General features: G+C 52.6%; 1 protein-coding gene across 2 annotated transcripts in view; it reads left to right on the plus strand.

Annotated features, from left to right (window-relative positions):
- The window catches only part of Tspan15 (tetraspanin 15), a 53,389-nt gene extending 31,410 nt beyond the window's left edge, over positions 1 to 21,979 (plus strand). For both annotated transcript variants that reach the window (XM_045137546.1, XM_045137547.1), the window contains exons 3-8: positions 798 to 872; positions 11,844 to 11,939; positions 16,915 to 17,031; positions 19,056 to 19,103; positions 20,628 to 20,744; positions 21,207 to 21,979. In XM_045137546.1, coding sequence (XP_044993481.1) covers positions 798 to 872; positions 11,844 to 11,939; positions 16,915 to 17,031; positions 19,056 to 19,103; positions 20,628 to 20,744; positions 21,207 to 21,356 — 603 coding nt within the window. In that variant the 3' untranslated portion in view covers positions 21,357 to 21,979. The remainder of the gene's footprint in view (positions 1 to 797; positions 873 to 11,843; positions 11,940 to 16,914; positions 17,032 to 19,055; positions 19,104 to 20,627; positions 20,745 to 21,206) is intronic.
- The last annotated feature ends 5,124 nt before the right edge of the window (positions 21,980 to 27,103 follow it).

Raw genomic sequence — 27,103 nt, forward strand, 5'->3', positions numbered from 1 at the left:
CAACATGGCAGGAGAGCTGGCCAACATCACGTGGTCACATAAATGGGGAGAAAGTAGAGAGAGCAAGAACAGCAAGGGAGGCCTGGGCTGGAACACCTCAAGCCCCCCACCGTCACCCCCACCCCCCAGTGACACACACTCTATAGCAAGGCTCCACCACCTTCCCCAAAATCACCACTAACTGGCGATTACCTATTCCAGCACAAATCTGGGGGACTATTGTACATTCGAATCACCACAGTGAAGGATGGCACCCCAAAGTTGGGGCACCAGGAAGGCAGGCCTACTGCATTTATGTGTGTCCTGACCAAATCATTTTCCCCAGTCTCATGCAAAAGCCTCACGGTCCCGTATAAGCAAGGTCTGGACGCTATGTGAGTCTGGAAGGTTCTGCAATCCGTTTGAATGATGCTTGTTTTCTTATGAGTTTCAGGCTTCTCTTGGGGTGGGAAGGGGCTGGAAATACTGCCTCGGCCTGCCCTTCAATCCTGTTCTCATCCCTCAGGCTGTGCCCGAGTGAGGCTTGGTGTTTTGATTGAAAGGGTGGGCGGTGGGCAGACTGGCCATGCAGAAGCCCTGGGACAAACGTGGATAATACTCCTGGGATGGCTGAGTCACTCTCCAGCCACAGGCTTTCCGGGGCATGACGCTGTGTTTTCAGAGAAGGGCAGGCAGGCCTGGAGCCAGGGACAGCTGTCACCTTACTCTGCTTGATCTTACAGGAGGTGCCAGGTCTCTTGAGGCCCCTTGGCCATCCTCAGCCCCGTCCTGACGAGTCCCTGAATCTTGTTTTCCAGTTTATGTACATCCTGGGACTCTGCCTCATAATGGAGCTCATTGGTGGAGTGGTGGCCTTGATCTTCCGGAACCAGGTGGGCCTGCAGACTTGTCTTCAGCCATGTGGGTGCTGAGAGCCCCCGCAGTATGTGCCCCAAGCTGTGGGGGTGTGGCAGGGTGCTGGGTCCCCTGGACTTTCTCTTCAGAGGTCATGGGCCCTGAACGAGTGGACTGGCCACCAAGAACAGGAAGCAAGGTGTGTTAAGAGAGCCTGGGCGCATGGGGTCATGACGGGGCAGCGGGCAGCGGGCACCAGCTGTCAGGCAGGGCGGCAGGACGATGTGGATGCTGCTTGGCTGGGGGAAGTGTGGGGAGGTGGGTGGGAGGTGGTTGAAAGGATGATCCAGGGATCGTGTGAGTCCTCAGAGGTCCTGGGTTAGGAGCTTGGGGTGTTTGCAAAAGGCAGTAGAAGCATATATACTGGAGAATATATATATATATGTGTGTGTGTGTATACATACATATATACACATTTATACACATACACATATATATGCATATATATAAATTATATATATGTTATTTTTTTTTAAATGGGCATTCAGATAATACTATTTTTAAAAATTTTTATTTATTTTTTTTGAGAGTGACAGACACAGAGAAAGAGAGAGAGGGAGAGAGAATGGGCGCGCCAGGGCTTCCAGCCTCTGCAAACGAACTCCAGACGCATGTGCCCCCTTGTGCATCTGGCTAACGTGGTACCTGGGGAACCAAGCCTCGAACCGAGGTCCTTAGGCTTCACAGGCAAGCGCTTAACTGCTAAGCCATCTCTCCAGCCCATATGTTATTTTTGAGAGGGGGGGGTGATGGAGAGAGAGAGAAGGTGTAATAGAGCCTTCAGCTGCTGTAAACGAATTCCAGATGCATGTGCCCCCTGGTGCACATGCGTGACATCGCATGCTTGTGTCACTGGGTGTCTGGCTACGTGGGACCTGGAGATTCGAACGTGAGTTCTTATGTTTTGCAGGCAAGCGCCTTAACTGCCCAGGCATCTTTCCAGCCCCACTGCAGTCTTTGGCAGGGAAGGGATGTGACCTGACTTACATATCAACATAGCTCGAGGGGGGATGGGGGGGCATGGGCAGTAGAGGAGCGAGGGCCATCCGCTGGGAGGAGATGGGGCTTGGACCCTGGTCTCTGACCCCTGCCCACACTCTTACATGAGCACGGCTGATGTTCTCCCTAATGTGGGAACAGGAACCAGTCACACCTGGGACCCAACCTGGGCAAGCCTACACCCTTTGGGACCCCAGGGCCTGCTTCCTATTGGGTGAGTCTCAGGAGGGGTGAGAAGTGATTCCCATCGTATTGGTGGAGAGTCACGAATACACAGAGCGGTTAAGAAATCTTCTCAAGAGGGCTGGAGAGATGGCTTAGAGGTTAAGGTGCATGCCTGCGAAGCCTAAGGACCCCCGTTCGATTCTCCAGGTCCCACATAAGCCAGATGCACATGGTGGCTCATGCTTCTGGAGTTCGCTTGCAGTGGCTAGAGGCCCTGGTGTGCCCATTCTCTCACACACTCACTCTCCTTCTCTCTGTCTGTAATAAATAAATAAAAATAAAATCTTTAAAAAAAAAGAAATCTTTCCAAGAACATAGAGCAAGACAGAGTCAGCTTCCACCCCATCTTACTATCTTTTTTTTTTTTTTCTTTGAGACAGGGTTTCATGCAGCTCAGACTTAGCTTCAAACTCTGTGTAGCCAAGGAGGACTTTAAACTTCTGATCTCCTGCCTGCACCTCCCCAGTACTAGAATTATAGATACATACCACCACGTCTGGTTTTATGTTGTGCTTGTGGGGGGGGGGGTTGAATCCAGGGCTTCTTGCATGTTAGGTGAACACTCCACCAAGGTTGAACTACATCCCCAGCCTTGTGTTTAAAAAAAAAAAAATTATTTGGGCTGGGGAGATGCCTCAGCAGTTAAAAGCACCTAGTTGCAAAGCCTGACGATCTGGGTTTGATTCCCCAGTATCCACATAAAAGCCAGATGCACAAAGTGGCACATGTATCTGGAGTTCATTTGCAGTGGCTAGAGGCTTTGTGAGCAAGCGTCTCCAACCACTGAGCCATCCCTCCAGCCCTGAGGCCAAGTCTTCTAGAGCCCAGGCCGTCCTCAGACGCACTGTGTTGCTGAGGGTCACCTTGAACTGCTAACCTCTGGCCTCTTCCTCTCGAGTGCTAAGGTTCCAAGCGAGCCTCACCATGCCAGATGCCCTTTCCTTTTTTCTACTTTTCAACCTGTTTGCTCCAAGCTGCCAGGTACAGGCTCCTGGTTGATTTCCCAGCAGCCTCCAGAGGTGTGTGATCTGTGCTCTTCTGTGGTCAGCAGGGCTCTGGGACTGGCCAGCGGCCTTGCGGGTGGGGTGGGGTGGGTATGTGTTAGTGCTTTGCTGGCTGGCACCTGGCCAGCCCTTGTGAGCATCACCCACAGCCTTCACAAGACCCGCCCCTTCCTAAATGGGCCTCAGGGCTGCTTCTAGCACATCTCACCAAGGCCTCATAGGTCAGCTGGGGCCATGACATCACTTCCTTCTTTCAAGGGAAGGAGCCCGGCTGGGAGAAGGCCCCTGGGAAGCCTCTGGGGACCTTCCGTCCTCACGGCTCAGGAAGCCCAGGCCTGAGTCAAGGGCCGTTTCCAGTTATCCCCCCAGAATGGCCCACGAAGCGCGTTCCTCCCCTTGGATGGGGTGTCCCCCCATAGGGGTCTTTGTGCATATTCTGGGCTCTCAGCCATGTGGAGGCTCAAGGGTGGGTCATGGTAACTGTAGAGGAAAACTTGGGTGATATGGGAGGGTGTTCCCCCATGAAAATAACCCGTTCTGGGGATCAGCTGGGTGTCCTCCCATTCAGTCCAGTTTTGTCACTGCCGCTGGAGATGGCATCAGGGCCCACAGTTGAGGACTCAGGCCCCAGGAATGTCCCATCTCCTTCCGCGGCCAGTTGCACACCCCCCCCCCAGGCGGTTCTTCCTGTGTGCACGGCTGTGCACGAAGGTCACCATAGCTCAGCTGTTGGCCAACAGGTCTGTTATGAATGCTGTTCTAAAGGAGACAGAAGGGCTGGAGAGATGGTGTAGTGGTTAAGGCACTTGCCTGAGGACCCAGGTTTGATTCCCCAGTGCCTATGTAAACCAGATGCCCAAGGGGGCGCATGTGTCTGGACTTTGTTTGCAGTGGCTAGAGGCCCTGGTGCACCTGTTCTATATAAATAAATAAAAATTATAAAGGAAACAGAGGGGAGACACCTCTCTGGTGCTCCACCCTCCAGGGTCCTCCTGGAGATCAACTCTGTGAACCATCGCCCCCCCTCTTTTTTTTTTTTTTTCAAGGTAGGGTCTCACTTTAGCCCAGGCTGACTTGGAATTCACTGCGTAGTCTCAGGATGGCCTCAAACTCACAGCAGTCCTCCTACCTCTGCCTCCCCAGTGCTGGGATTAAAGGCGTGCGCCACCACGCCCGGCTCCCCTTGGGTTTTTCCAGGGCTTCGCTGCACTCGTGAATGCTAGGAGGCTGGGTGGGTAGGCTCAGCCAGCTCATCTTCAGATTCTTTGGGAATCCTCCCTTGTGGGTTTGCACAAGACCCCCTGGAATGGGGGTGGTCCTATGACCTCATTGACAAGGGTGGGTCCGAGTCTACTCCTGAAGCCCTCCACCGTGGAGGAACAGCATTCCAGCTCCTATGGCCCCTTGGGGGAGGGCGCGGTTTTAGTTTTGCGGTCTGCTTTGGAGAGGGGCATGAGCCAGGGAAAAGGGGAGCCTACAAGTTAAATAGTTTCCCAAGCCATAGGTGGTGCACTATGTCTGTAATCCCAGGACTTGGCAGGTTGAGGCAGGAGGATTGCTGTGAGTTTGAGGCCAGCCTAAGCTACATAAATAGCAAGGCCTGTCTCAAAAGTGGGGGTGGGGCAGGGGGTGGGGTGCTGGGGAGGTGACTTAGTGGAGAAAGTGCTTACTGTGCAAGCTTGAAGACCTCAGTTCTCATCTCTGGCACCGAGGCAGTGCTGTGGATGCCGGGCAGGCGGGCCAGCTGCCTGTACCCGGGGCTCAGGAAGTGGAGGCCGGATCCCCAGGGCAAGCTGACGAGTTAGGCTGGCCCAATCCGTGAGCTCTGGGCTCAGCTGAGAGACCTTGTCTCAGTAAGTCTAGCGGAGAGCAATTAAGGAAGACACCCAACACCAACTTTTGGTTTTCACACACGTGTACACACACACATGCTCCCACATGCATAGAGTGCACACATCCAAATATCACATTGTCTTTTTTGTTTGTTTGTTTGTTTTTCGAGGTAGGGTCTCACTGTAATAGAGGCTGACATGGAATTCACTACGGAGTCTCAGGCTGGCCTTGAACTCACGGTGATCCTCCTACCTCTGCCTCTCGAGTGCTGGGATTAAAGGCGTGCGTCACCACGCCCAGCTTGAATGTCTTCTGCTTACACATATACAATACCATCCTATTAAGTAGCCCCCCCCCCAACCTTTCTCTTCCCTTTAAATCTCCTTTCTATCTTACTGGCCTCTGCTACTGAGTTTTATTCCTACTCACACAGTCCAATCATCTGTAGGTAGGATCCACATATGAGAGAGAACAACATGCCAAACGTTTGGCTTTCTGGGCCTGGGTTACCTCACTTAGTATAATCCTTTCCAGACCCATCCATTTTCCTGCACATTTCATAACTTAATTGTTCTTTACTGCTAAATAGAACTCCATTGTGTAAATGTGCCGCATCTTCATTATCCACTCATCAGTTTAGGGACATCTAGGCCGGTCCCATTTCCCATAAACATGGTTGAGCAAGTGTCTCTAAGGTAGTGAGATGAGTCCTTAAGATATGCGCCTAGGACTGCTATAGCTGGGTCGTATGGTAGATCTATTTTCAGCTGTCTCAGGATTTGTACAATGGCTGGACTAGATTGCGTTCCCACCAACAGTGTAGAAGGATTCCTCTTTTCCACATCCTCACCAGCATTTAGGGTCATTTGTCTTCATGATGGTAGCCAATCTGGCAGGAGGGAGATGGAACCTCAACGAAGTTTTAATCTGCATTTCCCTGATGACTAGGGATGTGGAACTTTTTTTTTTTTTTCAGATGCTTATACGCCATCTGTATTTCTTCTTTTGAGAAAACTCTATTTAGTTCCATAGCCCATTTTTAATTGGGTTAATTTCTTGTTTAATTTTTTGATTTCTTTGTATATCTTAGATATTAATCCTCTGTCAGATGTGTAGCTGATTTTCTCCCGTTCTGTAGGTTGCCTCTGCTCTATTCAGTGTCTTTGCTGTACAAAAGCTTTGCAATTTCATGAGGTCCCAGCGGTTAATCTGTAGTTTTATTTCCTGAGCAATTGGGGTTCTATTCAGAAAGTCTTCGCCAAGACCAATATGTAGGGTTTCCCCTACTTTTTCCTCTAGCAGTTTCAAAATTTTAGGTCTGATACTAAGGTCTTTGATCCATTTGGACTTAATTCTTTTTTTTTTTTGGTTTTTCGAGGTAGGGTCTCACTCTGGCTCAGGCTGACCTGGAATTCACTATGTAGTCTCAGGGTAGCCTTGAACTCACGGCGATCCTCCTACCTCTGCCTCCCGAGTGCTGGGATTAAAGGCGTGCGCCACCACGCCCGGCTGGACTTAATTCTTGTGCATGGAGAGAGAGAAGGATCCATTTTCATTCAGTGTCTTCTATTCATAACACACATTTTAAAAAATACTAAAGCAGGGCTGGAGAGATGACTCAGCAGTTTAAAGTGCTTTCCTGCAAAGCCTAAAGACCTGGGATCGATTCCCCAGGACCCATAGAAAGCCAGATACACAGTGGTGCATGCATATGGAGTTCATTTGTAGCAGCTGGAGGTCCTGACGCACCCATTCTCTCTCTTTGCATGCAAATAAATAAATAAATGTAAAATTCTAAATCAGACCAGGTAAGGTGGTACACATTTGTAACACTGATGCTTGGGAGACTGAGGCAGGAGGATTGTGAGTTTGAGACCTACGTTTGTTCCATAGTGAGTCACTATTTACAAGAAAAGGGCTGGAAAAACACTATAGGAAACAGAAATATTAACATATTTACTGTATTTTGTGGGAGGGGTGGGACCAAAGTGATTTATATATTTTTATATTTTTTTCCTTAGCTCCCAAGTTTTTCTTTTTTCTTGCTTTTATGGTCAAATGCCACCTCGTTTTTTGTTTTTTTTTTTAAATAGAAACCTCACAATGTCCCTTCCAGCTGAAATGAAATATAATTTTGTCATACAGGAGGCAGGCCAGTGCTGGGCATGGGGAAGAAATGGCCCCGGGGGGGAAGAGGCTGGGGATGTGGAGGAAATGGCGAGGAGCCCAAAGGTCACTCCCAAGTCCATTGTGTCTTCATTAAGAGAAGACGGGTTTTTTTCCCCCCAAGGTAAGGCCTCACTCTAGCTCAGGCTGACCTAGAATTCACTATGTAGTCTCAGGGTAGCCTCAAACTCACAGTGATCCTCCTGCTTCTGCCTCCTGAGTGCTGAGATTTAAGGCATGCACCACCACACCTGCTTTATTGTTTTTAATTTTAGAGAACGAGAGAATTGCAAGCCAGGGCCTCAGCCACTGCAGTCGAACTCCAGATGCTTGCGCCACCTAGTGGGCATGTGGGACCTTGCGCTTGTCTCGCCTTTGTGCATCTGGCTTATATGGGATCTGGAGAGTTGAACATGGGTCTTTAGGCTTCTCAGGCAAGCACCTTAAATGACTAAGCCGTCTCTCCAGCCCCACGTTTGTTTCTTGAGCCACCTTGGAATCAGTTCAGTTCCCAGCCCTGCAGTCTGTTAATTCTGCTAACAATTAATTCTGTTATTCTGTTAATTCTGAAAGTCGGTCTTGTTGGTGGTGGTGGTGCATGCCAGTAGGAAATCGCTGAGGAGGCGGAGGCAGGAGGCTCAGGAGTTCGAGGCCAGCCTGAGTCCATCTTGTGGTACTGTCTGAGCAGTCACTGAGCTAACGTTCCTGTGCTGGCCTGTCGGACCAGGTAGTGCAAGGTGGGCAGACTCTTGGCTCTGAGAAGAAACCATAAGCTCCTAAGCTGGGTGAGGCTTCTGTGGATCCTGCAACCAGGGTCTGGGGGCTTCTCCGCCTGGGTAGGTGTGTGGCCCGTGGCGGGGAGCCGGGTGAGAGGTGCTCAGCGGAGGTATGTGCGGCGCCTTGACACCAGCCTTGAGAGAACTAGGCGAGCCCTCAGCTGTCTGGGTCACACTGCACACCTGCTGTCGTCTATGAGGGCATCAGGTATTGGTGGTAGCAGGGCTGAGCTGGAGCACTGAATAGCTGATAAACCTGTGCCCCACCCCCAGCAGGGCAAGGGGGGAGGGGAGCTTTCTCAGTCTCCATCTAAGGGGGCCATGTTTTCCTTTTTTATTTTCTCTTCCCAGGTAGGGTCTCACTCTAACCCAGGCTGACCTGGAATTCACTATGGAGTCTCAGGGTGGCCTCGAACTCATGGCGATCCTCCTAACTCTGCCTCCCAAGTGCTGGGATTAAAGGCGTGCGCCACCACGCCCGGCAAGGGTTGAAGCTCTGAAGCCACTTGAAGGGGCCGTTGCAGATCTGTCCCTAGGGGCCAGGGTCCCTATGCCGTGAGCTGTGGGAGACCCCGAGGACTCCCTTGTCCCCTGCTCTAGCACCGGCCCTCGTCCCCTGGAAGCAGTCCAGGTTCTCCCCAGGGAGGGGGCGCAGAGGCGGCAGAGCTAGAAACCTAGCTCTGAACGAAAGCTCTGGAAAGGACAGGTCTGCGTGGCTTGACCTGGTGGCTTCACCAGCATGCCCTGAAAGTGACACGGCCTTTGTGATGTTGGCTGGCTCTTGGCCCTGTGCCCCTGTGTGCCATGCCAGTGCTGGGGAAAGGTGGTGTGTCTCGTGCTTGCTGCAACTGGCCCTGCCGGTGTGACCGGCCGGGAGCGTGGGGACAGTGGCGGGCTTGGCCTGTGGGGCAGCGGCAGGAGCCAGAGTTTTCCCTCCCCCGCCTCTGACTGGTGTGCCAGCATTAGTGAACACTTTACGCTCAACGACCACCTGTCACCTCACGGGACCTTGTCACTTACTTGAGCTACCTTCAAAGGCCACCTTAGCATCCTGCTCCTCTCCTCGGAAACACACGCACTTCGCATCTCTCAGTTCATCATATCACGTCACATGCACGCTCCACACATACACACCAAGTACACACACTCCCCACATCACACACACACACACCACGCATGTGCGTGTATAACGCCACACACACTACACACTCCCCAGGTCACATGTGCCACATCCACACACCACCTGCACATCCCCACCGTCCACACTCACACACCACAAACATGCACGCAGTGCCAAAAGCAGCCTGCGCGCCCAAGGAGCACCTCCGCCCCTGCTGTGGGATCTGGGGCAGCTGCTGCCCTGGGCACCCAGGACCATCAGTTCCTCCTGTTAGTTCAGAAAGGCTGCCCAGGCTCCCAGCATGGCCCTGCTTCCTCAAGCGGTTAGCTTGCTTACCGGACAGAGGGCTGACCCTCACAGCAGCCTCCCTTGGATGGGTCAGTGTGTTCTTGAGAGAGGGAAATGGAGCTGGACTGCCCTTCCTCCTGCTCTGGCTCCCTCCCTCACCCGCTCTATAGCCAGTCCTGAGGAAGTCCTGGGGGCCCTCTAAAGAGATGGCATAGTGGTTAAGGCGCTTGCCGGCAAAGCCAAAGGACCAAGGTTTGATTCCCCAGGACCCACATAAGCCAGATGCACAAGGTGGTGCATATGTTTGGAGTTCATTCTTTGCAGTGGCTAGATGCCTTGGTGCACCCATTCACTCTTTCTCTCTCAAAATTAATAACTTTTTTTTTTTTTAACCCTGTGGACTGGATGTGGTGGCACATGCCTTTAATCCCTTTAACTCGGGAGGTAGAGGTAGAAGGGTCACTGTGAGTTCAAGGCCACCCTGAGACTATAATGACTTTCAGGTCAGCCTGAGCTAAAGTGAGATGCTACCTCAAAAAACAGTAACAACAAAGAAGAATCCTGTGGGGGTCTGGGAGTGGGCCAGGGGTCCATGATCAGCCAACTGTGTCCCCAGTCCCTAGAGGTGGCAGGACGCCACCACATCACATTCCCACCCTTGTGGCCCAAGACATCGCCCTGACCCTGCGGCCCCCCTCATGCCCAGCTTGGCCAAGGCCCCAGCAGCGAGGCGTTCAGTGCTGTGAGCTAATTCCCTTGCCCCACCTTGGGTGGCAGACAGACCACACCCTGGTGTCCAGTTTTCCATTCACCCCCCCCCCCACCACACACCCTAGCCAGCTGCCTCGTCCCCTTGTGGCCCAGAGCATGGAGAGGCTTCTGGACCTAGGGACCTCTGGGGAGGGTAGATGTAGGCCAGGGAAAGTCCTTTGCTTTGCCCCAGCTGTGTGGCTGGCAGGCAGGGTGGGAGATGGTCCACCCAACCCCAGCCATGAAGGGCAGTGGGCCAGTGATCTCAGAGCTTCTCTTGGACTCCCTGGTCCCCCAGCTTAGGCCTGCCCGCTGGTGGTGGCTCGGCAGCCGGTTTCCTCCTGGCCCCTCGCGGCCGGGCTCGGCCCTGGCCCTCGCTTCACGGGGAGCAGTGCGGGTCTGCGGGAGGAGCCATGTGGCCGCGCTGAACCAACCCGAGCCTAGGGCTTTTAGCTCGGCACCTTGAAGGTTGTTGCGCTGGAGTGTGACACCCTGGACTCAGCGTCTTCACCAGTGTCAGCTGAGTGTGGCCTTGGACAAGGTCTCTGGGCTGCAGGAAGCCCCAGGACTCTGGCCCCAGGGGCTCCCTCCATGACAGTGGGTCTTTTTGATCAAGAGGCGGGTGTCCCTTGGGCTCGTCGCCCATTCTCGGCATGGTACGAAGCGGTACCACGAGACGCTGGTTGCCTGGGAAAACAGTGAGATGTAGAACCACGCTCTTCGGTGCGCTCTGACACGTGGCTCTGCCTGAAACTTACACCACTGACTTGCCTCCCAATTTTATGGGTGAGAAAATGGAGTTAGAAGTAAAGATGTGCCTGATGGCCCCTCTCAGCTAAGTCTCTGATCCTCAGGTCTGGAGGACACTTTGAAGAAAGGTCCCCTCAGGGTTGGCTCACCAATGGGAAGTTGAGCGATGAGGGGCCCTGGAACCTGCACCCTGCCATCCCAGCACCCCACGGCGGCGCCTCCCTGGGGGAATTGTCTGGCTCCTCTGTAGGGCACCGGAGCCAAGAATGCCCCTTTGTCCCCAGTCTCTGCTGATACCCTGCCTCTGCTCTGAAAGCTTTGCTTGTCGCAGTGATCTCCGGGCCGGGCTACCCACACACCCGCCCCCAACCCTGCCCGCTGTGGGGCCTTTTGTGCCCTCCTGTCTCACACAACAGCCGACTGTTGATTTCAGAAAGCCCAGCGTGACTGGGAGAGGGCACCGTGCCAGAGCTCTTGCCGATGGTGGGGATCAGCGGGGCCTGAAGTGGGAGGGCCCCAGGGTGAGAGCATTGAGTGATGAGGAGAGGCCCGGGCAGAGTCAGAGGCCTGGTTTCCAGCCCTGCCCAGCTGCCACCCGCCTGCCTGCTCTGTGACCCAGAGCAAGTCATCTCTTCTCTCCCTGTCCCACTTTCCCCTGGGGCCTCAGTTTCCCTTTTTCTTTGGAAAGCAAGAGTTAGGATTGTGAGAGCATGGAGTGAGGCCTGGAGGGGTCAGAGGGAGGTTCAGTGAACCTGTGTCCCTGAGTGGGGTGGGGGCCAGAAAGACACCGGCCAGGAACCATGAGGGCCGAGGTCCAGCTCTAGTGGGCTCTATCAGAGTGGGCCTCTCGGGGCCTGGGCACTGGAGGCCTGAGGAGTGGGCTGGGCAGTTGTTGGCGGGCAGCGGAAGGGACACTCCACGCGGGCGGGCGGGCGGGGGCTGCTAGGCACGTGGCGCTCTGTACCAGCGTGGACTTTCAGAAGACATGGGGGCTGCCCTGACGTGTGGTCCTTTTTCCTTGGGCTCTGTCCTCACCAGACCATTGACTTTCTGAATGACAACATTCGGAGGGGAATTGAGAACTACTATGATGACCTGGACTTCAAAAACATCATGGACTTTGTTCAGAAGAAGGTGAGCGTGGGGGGCAGTGGGAGGGGCTCAGAGGTGTGACTCCAGGTCTCTTGTCCAAGAGGGTGGGGTGAAGGGTCAGGTGACCTATCCATTCCCAAAGCACGTTGCTGGCCAAGTTGGGAGGTAAGGGTGGGCCATGAATAGTCTGCCAAGCATGGACAAACCACCCCACTACAACGAGGCCAGGTGTAGCTTCAGCCATTTTGCAGGACCTAAGGGAGGCACCCCTCCTGTGGCAGGAACCCCATCGCCAGTACCCGGTATGCCTGCTCAGTTCCCCGTAGTGCTGGGAGCTCAGCTCATCAGGGGTGGAGAGAGAACTACTGGCCCCAGCTGCCCTCCATGATGAATTCACTTATTTTTACTTTTTTTTAAAAGACATTTAAATTTTTTTTTGTTTATTTATTTGAGAGTAACAGACAGAAGGAAAGAGGCAGAGAAAGAGAGAGTGAGAGTGAGAGTGAGAGCGAGAGCGAGAGCGAGAGCGAGAGCGAGAGAGAGAGAATGGGCGCGCCAGGGCCTCCAGCCACTGCAGACAAACTCCAGATGAGTGTGCCCCCTTGTGCATCTGGCTTTACATGGGTCCTGGGGAATCGAACCTGGGTCTTTTGGCTCTGCAGGCAAGTGCTTTAACTGCTAAGCTGTCTCCCCGGGCCCACGCATTTCTTGATTGATTGAGACCGGTCTCACGTAGTCCAGGCTGGCTTCAAACTTGGCTGTGTAGTCAAAGGCACCCTTGAACTTCACCTCCGAGTGCTGGGGTTACAGGTGCGTGTGGAACGCACCGAGGGCTTTGCACGCTAGTCAGGCCCTCACCTACCAAGCCACACCCCCAGATCTCTCTCTCTCTCTCTCTTTCTTTCTTTTTTTTTTTTTTTTTTTTGGTTTTTCGAGAGAGGGTCTCACTCACTCTATCCCAGGCTGACCTGGAATTCACTATGGAGTCTCAGGGTGGCCTCAAACTCACAGCAATCCTCCTACCTCTGCCTCCCGAGTGCTGGGATTACAGGCGTGCGCCACCACGCCTGGCTCTCTGTGACACTTCTCGAATGCAACAATGATGGGACCCTGTCCTCGGTATTCCTCTTGCCCCCATCTCCTTAGTCCTAAGGCCCAGCTTCCTTTCCTCCACCCCAAGGACTGCACTGCTCTCTCCTCTTGGCACAGCTAAGAGGATTCCCTTGACTTTTGGAAGCGCTTAGAACGGGGCTGGGCACAGAGGAGCCAACCGCCCCTCCCGGGTAAGGACGTGGGGTTGCAGAGTCACATGGCTTCGGGGCTGGGCAGGCCGGGTCTGTGGTATCCCTCAGCCAGGACCAGCCACCCTCTCACCACTCCCAGAGCCCGTGGCTCCAAGCTTCTCCCTAGGCAGAACAGGTGTAGCTTCTGGGAGGTTCTTTCTGTCACCAGTGGGCCTGGCTGGGAGAGCCGCGTCATACTCCGGGACTCGCCTGAGGCTGGCGCGGGGATTTCGCGTCTCTCGGGGCGAGGGTAGGAGGTGACTCACGCTTGCTGGGTGTTCACCCGGTGCTGGGCGTCATCCACAGCCTCTCTGAGAATCACAGCTCAGCCGGGCCAAGCTGGCATTGCTCTTCCTGCTTTATTGGTGGGGCCCAGAGAGGTTGATCGTCTTACCTGTGGTCACACAGCTGGAGCGGTGGCAAGAGAATTTGAATATATGTCCGTTGGGTGGCTAAACAAATGTGCCTAGAACTGCACTGCACATAGGCACTTGGAGGTCCCGAGACCTGATGGCCCACAGGGCACTGTGGGGATTCCGGAAGGGTGACCGGCTTGTGTGTCTCCTGGGACCTCCTACGACACCGCTCCTTGGCCAGCTTCCCACTACTGGAAAGGATCCCAGCTCCCAGTTTACTCTGGCTGTCAGAGTTTTGCGCTCCACGCCGCTGCTCTGTGGACCGTGTCCCCTCCACCCTGTCTCTCACTGAGTTCCACACAGGCCTTTACGCAGGCTGCTGTGTTTCTGCGCAGGGCCTTTGCACAGGCTGGCTGCCTTTTTCTTGTCCAGGTTTCCAATACCTCGTCCTGCCCTCCGAGCAGCCATTCCTGCCCACCCCAGAGCCTCCCTCCTCTCCTTTCTTCCCCCCATGTCCAGGCACACAGAACTCTCTTCCCAACCTTTGAGTTGTGTTGGTTTATCTTTTTTAAATGTTTTTTTAAGATATTTTATTTTGTTTATTTATCTGAGAGGCAGATAAAGAGAGAGAGAGAATGGGCATGCCAGGGCCTCTAGCCACTGTAAATGATCTCCAGACACATGTGCCACCTTGTGCATCTGGCTTACGTGGGTCCTTTGGAATTGAACCTAGGTCCTTTGGCTTTGCAGGCAAGTGCCTCAACCAGTAAGCCATTTCTCCTGCTCAGTTTTTTTTTTTTTTTTCGAGGTAGGGTCTCACTCTATCCCAGGCTGACCTGGAGTTCACTACGGAGTCTCAGGGTGGCCTTGAACTCACGGCGAGCCTCCTACCTCTGCCTCCCAAGTGCTGGGATTAAAGGTATGTGCCACCATTCCCGGCTAGTATTTTTATTTTTATTTATTTATTTGAGAGAGAGAAAGAAGCAGATAGAGAAAAAATGGGAACTCCAGGGCCTCCAGTCACTGCAGACAAACTCCAGATGCATGTGCCACCTTGTGCATCTTGCTTATGTGGGTCCTGAGGAATTGAACCTGGGTCCTTTGGCTTTTCAGGCAGGTGCCTCAACCTCGAAACAATCTCCCCAGCTGTATCTTTTTTTTTTTTAACTTTTCATTTTATTTATTTATTAAATTTTTATTAACATTTTCCATAATTATAAAATATATCCCATGGTAATTCCCTCCCTCCCCACCCCCACACTTTCCCATTTGAAATTCCATTCTCCATCATATTACCTCCCCATTACAATCATTGTAATTACATATATACAATATCAACCTATTAAGTATCCTCCTCCCTTCCTTTCTCTACCCTTTATGTCTCCTTTTTAACTTACTGGCCTCTGCTACTAAGTACTTTCATTCTCACGCAGAAGCCCAGTCATCTGTAGCTAGGATCCACATATGAGAGAGAACATGTGGCGCTTGGCTTTCTGGGCCTGTGTTACCTCACTTAGTATAATACTTTCCAGGTCCATCCATTTTTCTGCAAATTTCATAACTTCATTTTTCTTTACCGCTGAGTAGAATTCCATTGTATAAATGTGCCACATCTTCATTATCCACTCATCTGTTGAGGGACATCTAGGCTGGTTCCATTTCCCAGCTATTATAAATTGAGCAGCAATAAACATGGTTGAGCACGTACTTCTAAGGAAATGAGATGAGTCCTTTGGATATATGCCTAGGAGTGCTATAGCTGGGTCATATGGTAGATCAATCTCTAGCTGTTTTAGGAACCTCCACACTGTTTTCCACAATGGCTGGACCAGATTGCATTCCTACCAGCAGTGCAGAAGGGTTCCTTTTTTTCCACATCCCAGCCAGCATTTATGATCATTTGTTTTCATGATGGTGGCCAATCTGACAGGAGTGAGATGGAATCTCAATGTAGTTTTAATCTGCATTTCCCTGATGACTAGTGACGTAGAACATTTTTTTAGATGCTTATACGCCATTCGTATTTCTTCCTTTGAGAACTCTCTATTTAGCTCCATAGCCCATTTTTTGATTGGCTTGTTTGATTCCTTATTATTTAACTTTTTGAGTTCTTTGTATATCCTAGATATTAATCCTCTATCAGGTATATAGCTGGCAAAGATTTTTTCCCATTCTGTAGGTTGCCTCTTTGCTTTTTTCACTGTGTCCTTTGCAGTGCAAAATCTTTGTAATTTCATTAGGTCCCAGTGGTTAATCTGTGGTTTTATTGCCTGAGCAATTGGGGTTGTATTCAGAAAGTCTTTGCCAAGACCAATATGTTGAAGGGTTTCCCCTACTTTTTCCTTTAGCAGTTTCAAAGTTTCCGGTCTGATGTTAAGGTCTTTAATCCATTTGGACTTAATTCTTGTGCATGGCGAGAGAGAAGAATCTATTTTCATCTTTCTGCAGATATATATCCAGTTTTCAAAACACCATTTCCCAGCCGTATCTTTTTTGAGACAAGGTCTCATATCTCTCAGGCTGGCCTTGAATTCCCTATGTAGTTGAGGATGACCTTGACTTCTGCCTCCACCTTCCTAGTGCTGGGGGTGGAACCTAGGACTCTGCATGCTAGGCAGACACTCTACCACCAGGGCCCTGTAGGCCGGTAGGTCTTGGGACCTACAAGTGCCTACGTGCAGTGCAGTTCTAGGGACATATGTTTTGCCACCAGACGGACACATATTCAAATGCCCACATGCCCAGCTCCACCCCACCCCCTTTTAGCCTTTTGAGACAGGCCCTTACACTGTAACTCAGGCTGGTCTGCAACTCGCAGCAATCCTCCTGCCTCATCCTCTCCAGTGCTGGGATTCCGGGCACAAGCCTCCTCACCCATCTCTTGCTTTGTCAACTAGCTAATAGTCTGTCTCCTTCTACTGCTGTTACTCACCGTGTGTCCAGTGACCCCCGTAGGATAGGCCCAGGCCAGCCAGGGGCTCGGCAGCGGCTCTGCTCTCAGGAGCTGGCCCTGGCGAGGGTGGAGGGGCAGCAGGAGGAAGGTAAGAGGGGGACCTAGGGCTGGGCGGCTGTGCCGGTCCCCAAGGTCTACGCGGAGCAGGGCCTGCCACAGAATCTGGCTTCTGGGCAGGGAGAGGGTCTTTTCTCCAGCCCTGCCCCAGGGCCACGAAGATGGAGACGATCCAGGCTGGCTGTCGGTGTCCTTGGCTCGCCCACCTCTCCAGGGGTGTGCATGCCCCTCTGGACTCCCGTGACCTGACAACGCTTAGCCTCGTGTGCCCTCGGTGCCCCCCACGCCCCCAGCGTCTGGCAGGTCCTTCCTGACATCGGCTCGGGCAGTGGTGCCAGCTCCGACTTGGCTCCCGTTTTCTCTTTCAGTTCAAGTGCTGCGGCGGCGAGGATTACCGAGACTGGAGCCAAAACCAGTACCACGCCTGCGGCGCCCCGGGACCCCTGGCCTGCGGGGTGCCCTACACCTGCTGTGTCAGGAACACGGTAGCTCTGTTTGTGGGTGGGCACACGGGGGGGGGGTCACCTGGATATCAAGGTGCTATTGTCTCTTTACCCAAGTGGGATGCAGCTGGTGGACAGCCCCCAGGCTTTCTTGAGCCCAAGGGCAGTCAGGTGGGAGGCCTTCCTCTGTGAGCATCCCAGTCCACATCCTGAACAGATGCACGCGCCGGCCTGGCCCAGGCTCTGAGGTCGTCTTAACTCGGCCCTTACGACAGCCCTGTGTGTGGGGTGGGGTCCTGTTACTTTACCCACTTTACAGATGAGGGTGTGGAGGAGTGGAAAGGGTAGGACTTGCTCAAGGGAGGCAGGGCCAGGATGGAACACAGGCCAACGAAGGCAGCCACACTAAGCCAGAAGACGGCCGGCCGGTGTTGTAGGGCAGCCAGCAGCTCCTCCTCTGTCAGCTGCAGGCACAGTGGACCTTGTGCACTGGAAGTCTCCGGTGACCCTGGCCTTGATGTCCTGGTGGGCATCCACAGCAGGGTAGAGGGAAGAAAGGGGTCTGGGCACGAAGATGCCCGCCTCGGGCTCTCCCTGGCACCTGCCTCTCAACGGTCGCCTCCTCAGGCACTTGGGATGCTGAGCTGTGTGGTCACCGCCTGGTCCATCCCAGTGTGTAACGAGCGTGTCAGAAACTATCTGGTGTCTGGACTGGAACAGAGCAGGAAGCTGGGCCGTCATGCCATGAGTGGTCATGGAAAGTCCCCTGCTGATGACTTCACCACACTGCTGTGGGAGCCGGTAGCCTTGGAAACGGAGCAGCAGAGGGTGGCACTCCTCACTCAGAGTCCAGAGCAGCCCAAGTGCGTTCGCACTGCCACAGTCTGGGCCAGAGGAACTTTGGGAACTCTAGCTGCTATTTTAGGGGAGAGCTCTGGGCTAGGACAGTGCTGAGGTGGGGTCCAGAGTTTTCAGAGAACCATGGCAGGTGGTCCTGGATGTCACCCACACGAAATGAAGAAGGCCAGTGTGTATTTCGTCATTCCTTCCCTCAGTGTTGGTCGAAGACCTACGAGGTTCCACGCTCTTCGCAAATGGGAATGACATCACAGCGGGGGAAACTGACAAAATGAAAGATGGTGTGTCGGGGCTGGAGGGATGGCTCAGCAGTTAAGGCGCTTGCCTGCGAAGCCTAAGGGTTCATGTTTTGACCCTCCAGGTCCCACGTAAGCCAGACACACAAAGTGATGCAAGCACGCAGGGGGGCCACACACATCCGGAGGCCGATTGCAGTGGCTGAGACCCTGGCGTGTCACTTCTCTCTCTCTCACTGTCGCATTAAAAAAAAAAAAAAAAAGGCCAGTTTGTTGGGCTTGCCTAAGAATAAAAAGATAGCGTATTAGAACGTGGACGATCCTAAGGGGAAAGATGGGGGGCGGCTGTGATGTTAGATGTGGAAAGTAAGGGAGTGAGCCGTGCGAGTGGTGAGGGCGAGGTGTTCCTGGTAGTGAGAGTGGCAATGACAAAGGTCCTGGGGTCAGAATTGCCCTGGTATGATTGAGGCGTGTCACAGACCCACGTGGCTGGAGTAGACTGAACTCGGGAGAAGAGGCGGGAGGCAGTCCTAGGTGCACTGAGGCTATAGGCATCCCCTTGAGTGATGGGGTGGTGCGCAGTGATTTAGGGGTACAGGTCACCCTGTCTAGGAAATTGACTCCGAGATGTTGGTCAGTGAGCAGGAGACACCTGCCAAAGGCCGGGACTCGGAAGCGTAATGGTGTCGGTGACACAATGGCTGTCGTGGTCATTCCGTTCCCAGGCTGCTGCTGGTGGAGAGGTGGCCCCTTCCCCACCAGAGCCCGAGGGTAAAGCCTTCCCCATGTGGGCGTTTATTTCTTGAGGTAGCTAAGATGCAGACTTGAAGCCATACTGCCTGGGGTTGGGGGAGAGGTGACCTCGGTTCCATCTGCATTAGACTGTGCACCTCAGCTCCTTCATCTGCTAAATGCGTGGAATGTCAGAGTAAGGTCCGCAGAAGTGCTAGCTGTGATGCATTTCTGTTTCAGACAGACGTCATCAACACCATGTGCGGCTACAAAACCATCAACCAGGAGGTAACGGCTTTGCAGCCCCTTCTCCCTTAGAAATGCTTTCTTCTGGAGGGCTCTTAAAGGTGGAGCTCCGCCTGCTCAGAATTCCCAGCACTCCCTGCTGTGAACCGTAGGTAGGGCTGCCAGGTGCAGAAGGACTCTGCGAGTTAAAGCCCCCCCCCCCCCCCCGGGAGAAGCCACACGCATGACTGTCCTCTTGGGGCGTCATGCACGCTGTGTACCCAGCCCCGTGGTATGTAGACCACACACTGCTGCTCTCTGCCAGGGGCTTGGGGGGCCCTGGAGAAGCATAAACTTTCTGGGAGTTCAGCTTCCTGAGCACCTCCTCAGAATGAGGAAGGAAGTTGGGGTGCTGCTAAAACCCATGGTTACCGGAGACGTTTGAGCGGTGGTTTTCAGCGTGGATTCCCTGGACCTGTGACAGTATCCTCCACTAAAAATAAATAAATTAAATAAATAAAAGTTGAGGGAAAAGATAAAGGGCTGGAGTTAAGCCACACTTACCTGCTAAAGCCTAAGGACCTGGGTTCAATTCCCTAGTACCCATGTAAAGCCAGATATGCAAGATGGCACATGAGTCTTGAGTTCATTTGCAGAGGCTATAGGCCCTGGTGTGCCCATTCCCTCTCTTTTGTTTTTTTGAGGTAGGGTCTTGCTCTCTAGCCCAGGCTGACCTGGAATTCACTATGTAGTCTCAGGGTGGCCTCAAAATCACAGCAATCCTCCCTATATCTCTGCCTCCCAAAGTGCTGGGATTAAAGGCGTGCACCACCATGCCCTGTGATATTTGATTATTTGCATATGGTTAATGAGACATCTTGGGGGATAGAACCTAGGAATAAACATGAAATAAACTCATACTTCACATCTTTCACACACAGGCTGAAGTAACTAGATGATGTTTTCAAAATTTTGTACATGAAACTTTGTGTCATGGTGTGGAATTTCCCGCTTGGAGACAATCGAATTCTTTTTTTTTTTTTTTTTGTTTTTGGTTTTTTGAGGTAGGGTCTCACTCTGGTCCAGGCTGACCTGGAATTAACTCTGTCATCTCAGCGTGGCCTTGAACTCATGGCGATCCTCCTACCTCTGCCTCCCGAGTGCTGGGATTAAAGGCGTGCGCCACCACGCCCGGCTCGAATTCTTAATTGATGCAGTAGTTCCACAGGAAGTTGTAGTGTACATTAAAACCACGCCCAAACCATTTTTCACACGTGCGTGGAGTGTGGCTTTTGGCTCAGGTGATAGTGTAGATAGGTGGCATTTTTTTGTCTCCCACACCAATGCTGGTGGCGTCCAAGAGGCTGGCGAGGAGGAAGGCAGTTGGGTCCTTAGCCGTGCTGACCACCAGAGCGCCCCCACAGGTCCCCAGTGTTCCCTCAGGACCTGCCCTAGAGGACACGTGATCTAGAGCCACCTTCCCGTGCTGCATATGAGGAACTGGGCCCCGGAGCGGTGGTGGGACCGGCCTGGTTCTGAAGGGGCCGGGTGGCCCGCTCAGCTCCCGGCCTCCTCCTTCCCGCGCAGCGGCTGAGCGCGCAGAGCATCATCCACGTGCGGGGCTGCACCAACGCCGTGCTCATCTGGTTCATGGACAACTACACCATCATGGCGGGCCTCCTGCTGGGCATCCTGCTTCCCCAGGTGGGCCAGCCGAGGTGAAAGTGGGGCTGAAGTGCAGGGGCGCGGGCTGGGAATGCTGGGGCCTGGGAGGAGAGGGGTGGCGGGGGAGTGTGGGGTGCCCAGTTCTTCCAGGCCCCTCCCTGACGTCTTGAGTGCTGTCTGTGAGGTCAGTGTGGTTGCCACACCCGCTTGACGGAGGTGCCAACAGGCTCTGCCCAGCAAAGTGATTTATTTACCCAGGGTCCCCTGGATGAGGGGTGGAGGCCCAGCATCGGAGCCTCTGCTCCGGGGGACCCCAGGATCTCCCTGGGGTTTCTGGGAGGAAAGGCAGTCCAAGCCCAGACTGAAGGCACCTTGGCAGTGGGTCCTGGGAGGCTGTGCTGTCGGGGTGGGGGGTCCCACATTCTGCTTGGGGTTTAGGGACTGCTAGGGAGAGCTGCCCCATGCCTGTCGGTTCCCGCCCACTCCGAGCCCTTTCCTCAGTTCCTGGGCGTGCTGCTGACGCTCTTATATATCACTCGCGTGGAGGACGTCATCACCGAGTACTCAGTCACCGACGGGCTCCTGGGGCCCGGTTCCAAGCCCAGCGTGGATGCGGCGGGCGCCGGCTGCTGTATGTGCTATCCCAGTTAGGACCCCCGGCCTGGCACAGCGACCGGCCACCGACCGCCGCGGAATGGTGGGGCCCCCACCTCCCCAGTCCACGTGTGCTCCACGGCACCACACCGCAGCTCTTGTGCCCACGTGTGGCACAGACCAAAGGCCAGGTGCGGTGCGCCGTGGCCGCTGCCCCGAGGACGGCCTGGGCACCGCCAGGCGCGGGGGACCACAGCGTCCCTGCTCCAGGCCAGGCTCCCGGAGAAAGGGGAGCTCAGGGCTCAGCCTAGGCCTGTTTTGTTCCTGGCAGTGCCATGGCCAGTGGTCATTAGGCCACTTCAAGGGCAGTTTTGCAGTGAACTGTACGTGGGGAGAAAAGAGTGTGTTTGCCCCGTGGGGCAGGAAGGGCTGGTGTTAGCCTGGGCATCCATGCCACAGATGGGAAGTTGTACCATCCTTTAGCGCTTGGGTGCCTTGAGCCCTCTGCAAGGCTCCTGCTTTGCTGACCCAACTTTTTTTTTTTACACGGTTTTGTAATATTCATGTTTTATACACGATTAACAGGAGTTTCTGACTACTTAAAACTAGACACCCGTCCCAGGCCACTTGTCCCTCCAAGTCATTTCATTAATCAAACAATAAATACGTGATTTTTCTTTTTTTGGTCTTTCTCATTTGTGTTGGGTTTGGGTGAGAAAGAAGTGAAGAAGCTGTGGACGTGAACTTTGGAAGCCACTTGTTGTTGCTAGGACTGAAGGACAACCACCCTGGGGTGAGGGTTTGCACTTTGGGACATGGAGGCCGGGGAGAAAACACGAGTTTTTTTTTAATATATAATATATATAACATTTATTATATATATATTTAACTATATGTTGTTAAAAACACCAACAGAGATAGAGGCAAAGATGCCAACACCTACTGCACAGACTGGGAAACCGAGGCCGAATGATCTATGCCATGAGACTCCACCTCTGGAATGTAAACCAGTGGAGAAGCCCAGTGCCAGCAAATCCACCCGTGACTCGGGCCAAGCAAAGCTTGGTGCTGATCGCCCCTGCTGGACGCAGCAGGATATGCAGTCATTCAAACCCGGTGGCTTGGTGCTTGGTCTTGACACAAGCCTGAGTGTCATATGGTGTAAGAAAGGATAGCTTTTATTTGCTGGTTTGTTTTTTTTTTTTTATTCCTCACTAAATGGCAGAGGATAACCTTGAACTTCTGATCCTCCTAGATGACAGTCATATGTCATCATGCCTAGTTTATGCATTCCTGGGAATCAAGCCCAGGACCTCATTCATGTTAAATACGTATTCTACCAGCTGAGCTACATCCCCAGTCTCAGGGGTAGCGTTTTAAAAGGGGCAGCTCTTTGCCTTCACCTGTTCAATGGGGTGCTCACTCCCCTGGACTCCCAAAAAGGTTTGGGAGGAGGGAATGAACTGTCCACCCCACAGCATGAAAGAAGGGAGACTTCTCCACCAGCTGCGGTGAGTTGATATTGCTCATGAGACGCATACTCACGTTCCCAGCTACCTGGGTCACTGAGGCATGAGGAGCCCTTGAGCCTAGGTGTTTGGGGCCAACCTGGGTAACACAGTGAGGCCCTGCCTCTTAAAAAAAATGGTGCCTTGCCCTCAGCCATGAACTTCCCTATACATTACAGTGAACAGGCAGGAGGGCCAGGCTAGTTCCTGCAGCATTTCAAGCCTCGGAGGAGCCCCAGGGAAGAGGAGAGAGGCTTGGGGCAGCTGAAGGAGACACGTCCAGGACCTGCTTAAGGAGCTGAGTCCTGCAGCCCTGGATAGAATAAGACTCGGTTCGAGAGGTTTGGAAGGATTCCCACTACACGCCCACATCTAGCCCAGTGTCTGATACTAACAGATCAGAGGTGAGAGAAGGATCCCAATGGGTGAGATACACTTTGAGAATACTACCTTGGAGTTATAACTCCCAGGAGCCCAGGGGACAGCCACCAGCCAATGAGTCTAGAATAGTGGGCGCGGCCACTGTTGACAGCCTGGATTCCTTGTGTTGCTGGAGCTGTGCTTGGCCCCTGCTCATGAATGCTGGCCTTCCAGTATTTGCGATGACTGTCCTGCCTTTGCGTGACCTCTTGCCATGGTCCCATAGTCAGTCAAAGGCCATCTGTCCCCTTTCACATCTCACTGTGCACACACTTTATTTTGTCTTTTCACCCATGGTGGTCTGTAATCACTGTGTTCTAGAAAGGGGGCCTGGGGGCTAGGAGCGTTAAGGAACACGTTCAGAGTCTCCCATTTGGCAGCTTGGACGAATCCAGATACACATAGGAGACCGAGGCCTTTTTCTCCACATCATGCCTGCCTGGAATTCAAGATCCTATCCACCTGGAGTTTTGTCCTGAGCTCCGCCCAAGTCTGATGGTTCCTGGACTGTCCTGGCTTGTTCTTAACACATGTGGTCATCTTACAGACAAGACCCAGCTCCCAACCCTTTTACATCCCTCCTTGCTATTGCCTATAGTCCCTCCACCTACACATGTGGAAGGATTTAATGTTATGACAACCCATTTTGCAGATGAGGAAAGCTGAGGCCTGATCAGTCTAAGTTATAAGCCAAAATGGGCTGGGGAAATAGCTCAGTTGGTAAAGTACTTACCCTACAGGTGTGAGAACCTGTGTTCATTCCCTAGAACCCACATTAAAAAAATATTTTGGGGCCTGGAGAGATGGCTCAGCAGTAAAGGCACTTACGTACAAAGCCAAGAGACCCAGGTTCAATTTCCCAGTACCCACATAAAGCCAGATGCACAAGGTGGTGTGTGCATATTGAGTTAGTTTAAGAGGCTAGAGGCCCTGGTGTGCTCATTCTCTTTCTCAAAAAAAAAAAAAAAAAGAAAAAAGTATTTTGGTGGCTGGAGAGATGGCTCAACAGTTAAGGCACTTGCCTACAGAGCCTAAAGGATCCGGGTTTGATTCCCAGGTACCCACGTAAAGCCAGATGTACTAGGTGGCACTTGCGTCTGAAGTTCATTTGCAGTGGCTGGAGGCTCTGGTGCGGCTACTCTCTCTATCTGCTTCTTTTTCTCTCTATCTAATAAATATACTTATTTATTTATTTGCAAGCAGAAACAGATTGACAGATAGATGGTGACAGAGTATGGGTGTGCCAGGCTTCTTGCTGCTACAAATGAACTCCAGAAACATGTGCCACTTTGTGCATCTGCCTGTTTGGGTGCTGGGGAATCAAGCCTGGGGCAGTGGGCTCAGCAGCAGCTTTAACTGTCATCTCCTGGGGTTCCCCCAAACCCACATATGTTTTAAAAAAGCTGGGCATGGTGGTGTGTGCCTGTAATGGGAGGTGTAACTGGGGAGGTGGAGGCAGGAGGATCCCTGGGCTTGCTGACCAACCAGTTTAGCCTAATTAGTGACCTCCAGGCCAATGAGAGACCCTGTGTCAAAAAAAAAAACAAACAACAAAACTGGAGTGGAGAGATGGCTCAGTGGTTAAAGCTTGTAAAGCCTGACAGCCCTGGTTCGATTCCCCAATGTTTACATAAAGCCAAATACACTAAGTGGCATATGTGTCTGGAGTTCACTTGCAGTGGCAGGAAGCCCTGGAACATCCATACTCACTTTTTTGGCTTCTTTCTGGCTCTCTCAAACAAATAAAATATTTTTTAGAAGGCTAATAGTGTTCTTAAGGAATGATACACGAGGTTTTTCTCTTGTCTCTATATGCATGCACATACACGTACGTACATATGTACACACACACACACACACACACACACACACACACGGCACCTTGTGTACTGAGGCTTTGCCAGTAATCCTAGAGCCTGAATACTTCCAATCCTTTGCCCTAACTGTCACTTTCCTGGGTCCGGGAGGGCACCCAGAAACAGTCTCTAGTCCAGGCTTCTAAGCCCATGTGGGGTTCCCGGATCCCCACAATCATAACTTGTGAACACTTGTGGTGAGTGAACTGCTGGAGCGCTGAAATAACAGAAGACAGACACCAGATGGCGCCAAACACCCACTTTTCATAGCTCAGTGTTTCCCCGCCCCCTCCCCCATAAGCCTCACCTGGAGGCGCCTGGAATGGGTTCCACGCCCTCTAGCTCCAAGGAGCAGACCTGAGACGCCAAAGGCCAAAAACATAGCCACGTGAAGGTCGTAGATCCTTAAATAATTGAAGCCAGGTGTGGAGGTGCATACCAGCAGGAGGTGGAGACCAGAAGATCAGGAGTTCAAGGCAAGGCTTGATTAAGTAGTGGGCTTGAGGCCAGCTGGGGCTGCTTGAGACCTTGTCTCAGAAACACAGGACAAGGGCTGAGGAGATGGTTCAGCAATTAAACGAGCTTGCAGAGCCTGCTGGCCCCTGGGTTCCATGCTCCATGCCATGTCAAGTGTGTCTGGAGTTTGTCTCTGCAGCCCTGGGGCACCCATTCTCTCCTCCTCACATGAGTAAATATTTCTTTCAGATTTACTTACTGATTTTAAATACAAAGGCTGTACTCTGTTAACCCTCCTCTCCCTCAAAAGAAGTTTTTCAGTTTTTTCCAAAGTGGAGTCTCACTCTAGCCCAGGCTGACCTGGAATTCACTATGTAGTCTCAGAATGGTCTCGAACTCACAGTGATCCTCTTACCTCTGCCTCCAGAGGGCTCAGATTAAAGGGGTGTGTTAACACACCATGGTGAAATAAGTATTTTTTTTTTAAATAACACAACAGGCGTGGTGAGAAAGACAGAAAGAAAAAGAAACAAGAAAACCCCACCACACCACCACTACAAAACAACATTGTTGAGTGAAGAGCTGACCAGTCTATGAAACAGATATTGACCAGCAAACAGGCTTAACAACAGAGGTAGTAACACGGTCACTAATCACCGTGCTTAGCGCCTTTGTATGTTCTATTTAGTCATCAGGACCGTGAGGACGGATGCTTTTTTCCCATTTTGCAGATCAGAATGGGGCCACTCCCTGAAGCCACGTAGTTAGGAGAATAAACAGCAGAACCGGGATGGGACGCACTCTGCCTGAGCCTGAAGGATCAAGGCCATCTGTTGGTCCCTTGTCCTCCCTTGCCTCACCCCAAGAGAACAGTGGGTGAAGCCCCCCTCAGCCAGGGCAGCCTTTGCGTTGGTCATGACGTGGTCCTCAGAGGGGGAGGCCCTATCTTTTTAGGCAGCCACAGGACCTGCAGGAATGTGGGGAGACTGTAGGGCCAGCTATAATGGAAGGGTGGCCATCCTTCCTTAGCCATGGCCCTCTCAGGGTGACTGGACATCAGATTTGCAATACGCCCGGTCCTTGGGCTCAGTGCCTGCCCTTTCTCCGTGCCCTTGCCTTTCACAGGGCACGGTGGTAATGCAGTGGCCACTCCTGCACATTGCTTGGGTGGCTCTGTCTCCCCCAAACCACAGCAGGATTCTTATCTCCCGTGTGTGTGGGGGTGCTCTGCTAACTCTGAGCTTAGATTGTGCCAGGAGCACATTGGGTTCTGACAGGCCTGAAGCACGTGGTCTGCCTTCTGGGGCTTCTGGGCCGTGTGGGCTTGCCGTACCCTACCTCTGATGGGCCGAGGACCTGGGTCCACGTACAGCTATTAGCCTGGTCAAATCTTGTCCCATCCCCCTCCTCCCTGGCCTCTTTCTTTCACCCCAAAGGGAATGTGAAAGGTTTTTTTTTTTTTTAATGTTTTTATTTATTTATTTATTTGAGAGAGAGGGAGATAGGCAGAGAGAGGGAGAGAATGAGAACACCAGGGCCTCTAGACACTGCAAACGAACTTCAG

The sequence above is a fragment of the Jaculus jaculus genome, chromosome 18 (assembly GCF_020740685.1).
Source record: "Jaculus jaculus isolate mJacJac1 chromosome 18, mJacJac1.mat.Y.cur, whole genome shotgun sequence".
In the NCBI taxonomy this organism is placed as follows: Eukaryota; Metazoa; Chordata; class Mammalia; order Rodentia; family Dipodidae; genus Jaculus; species Jaculus jaculus.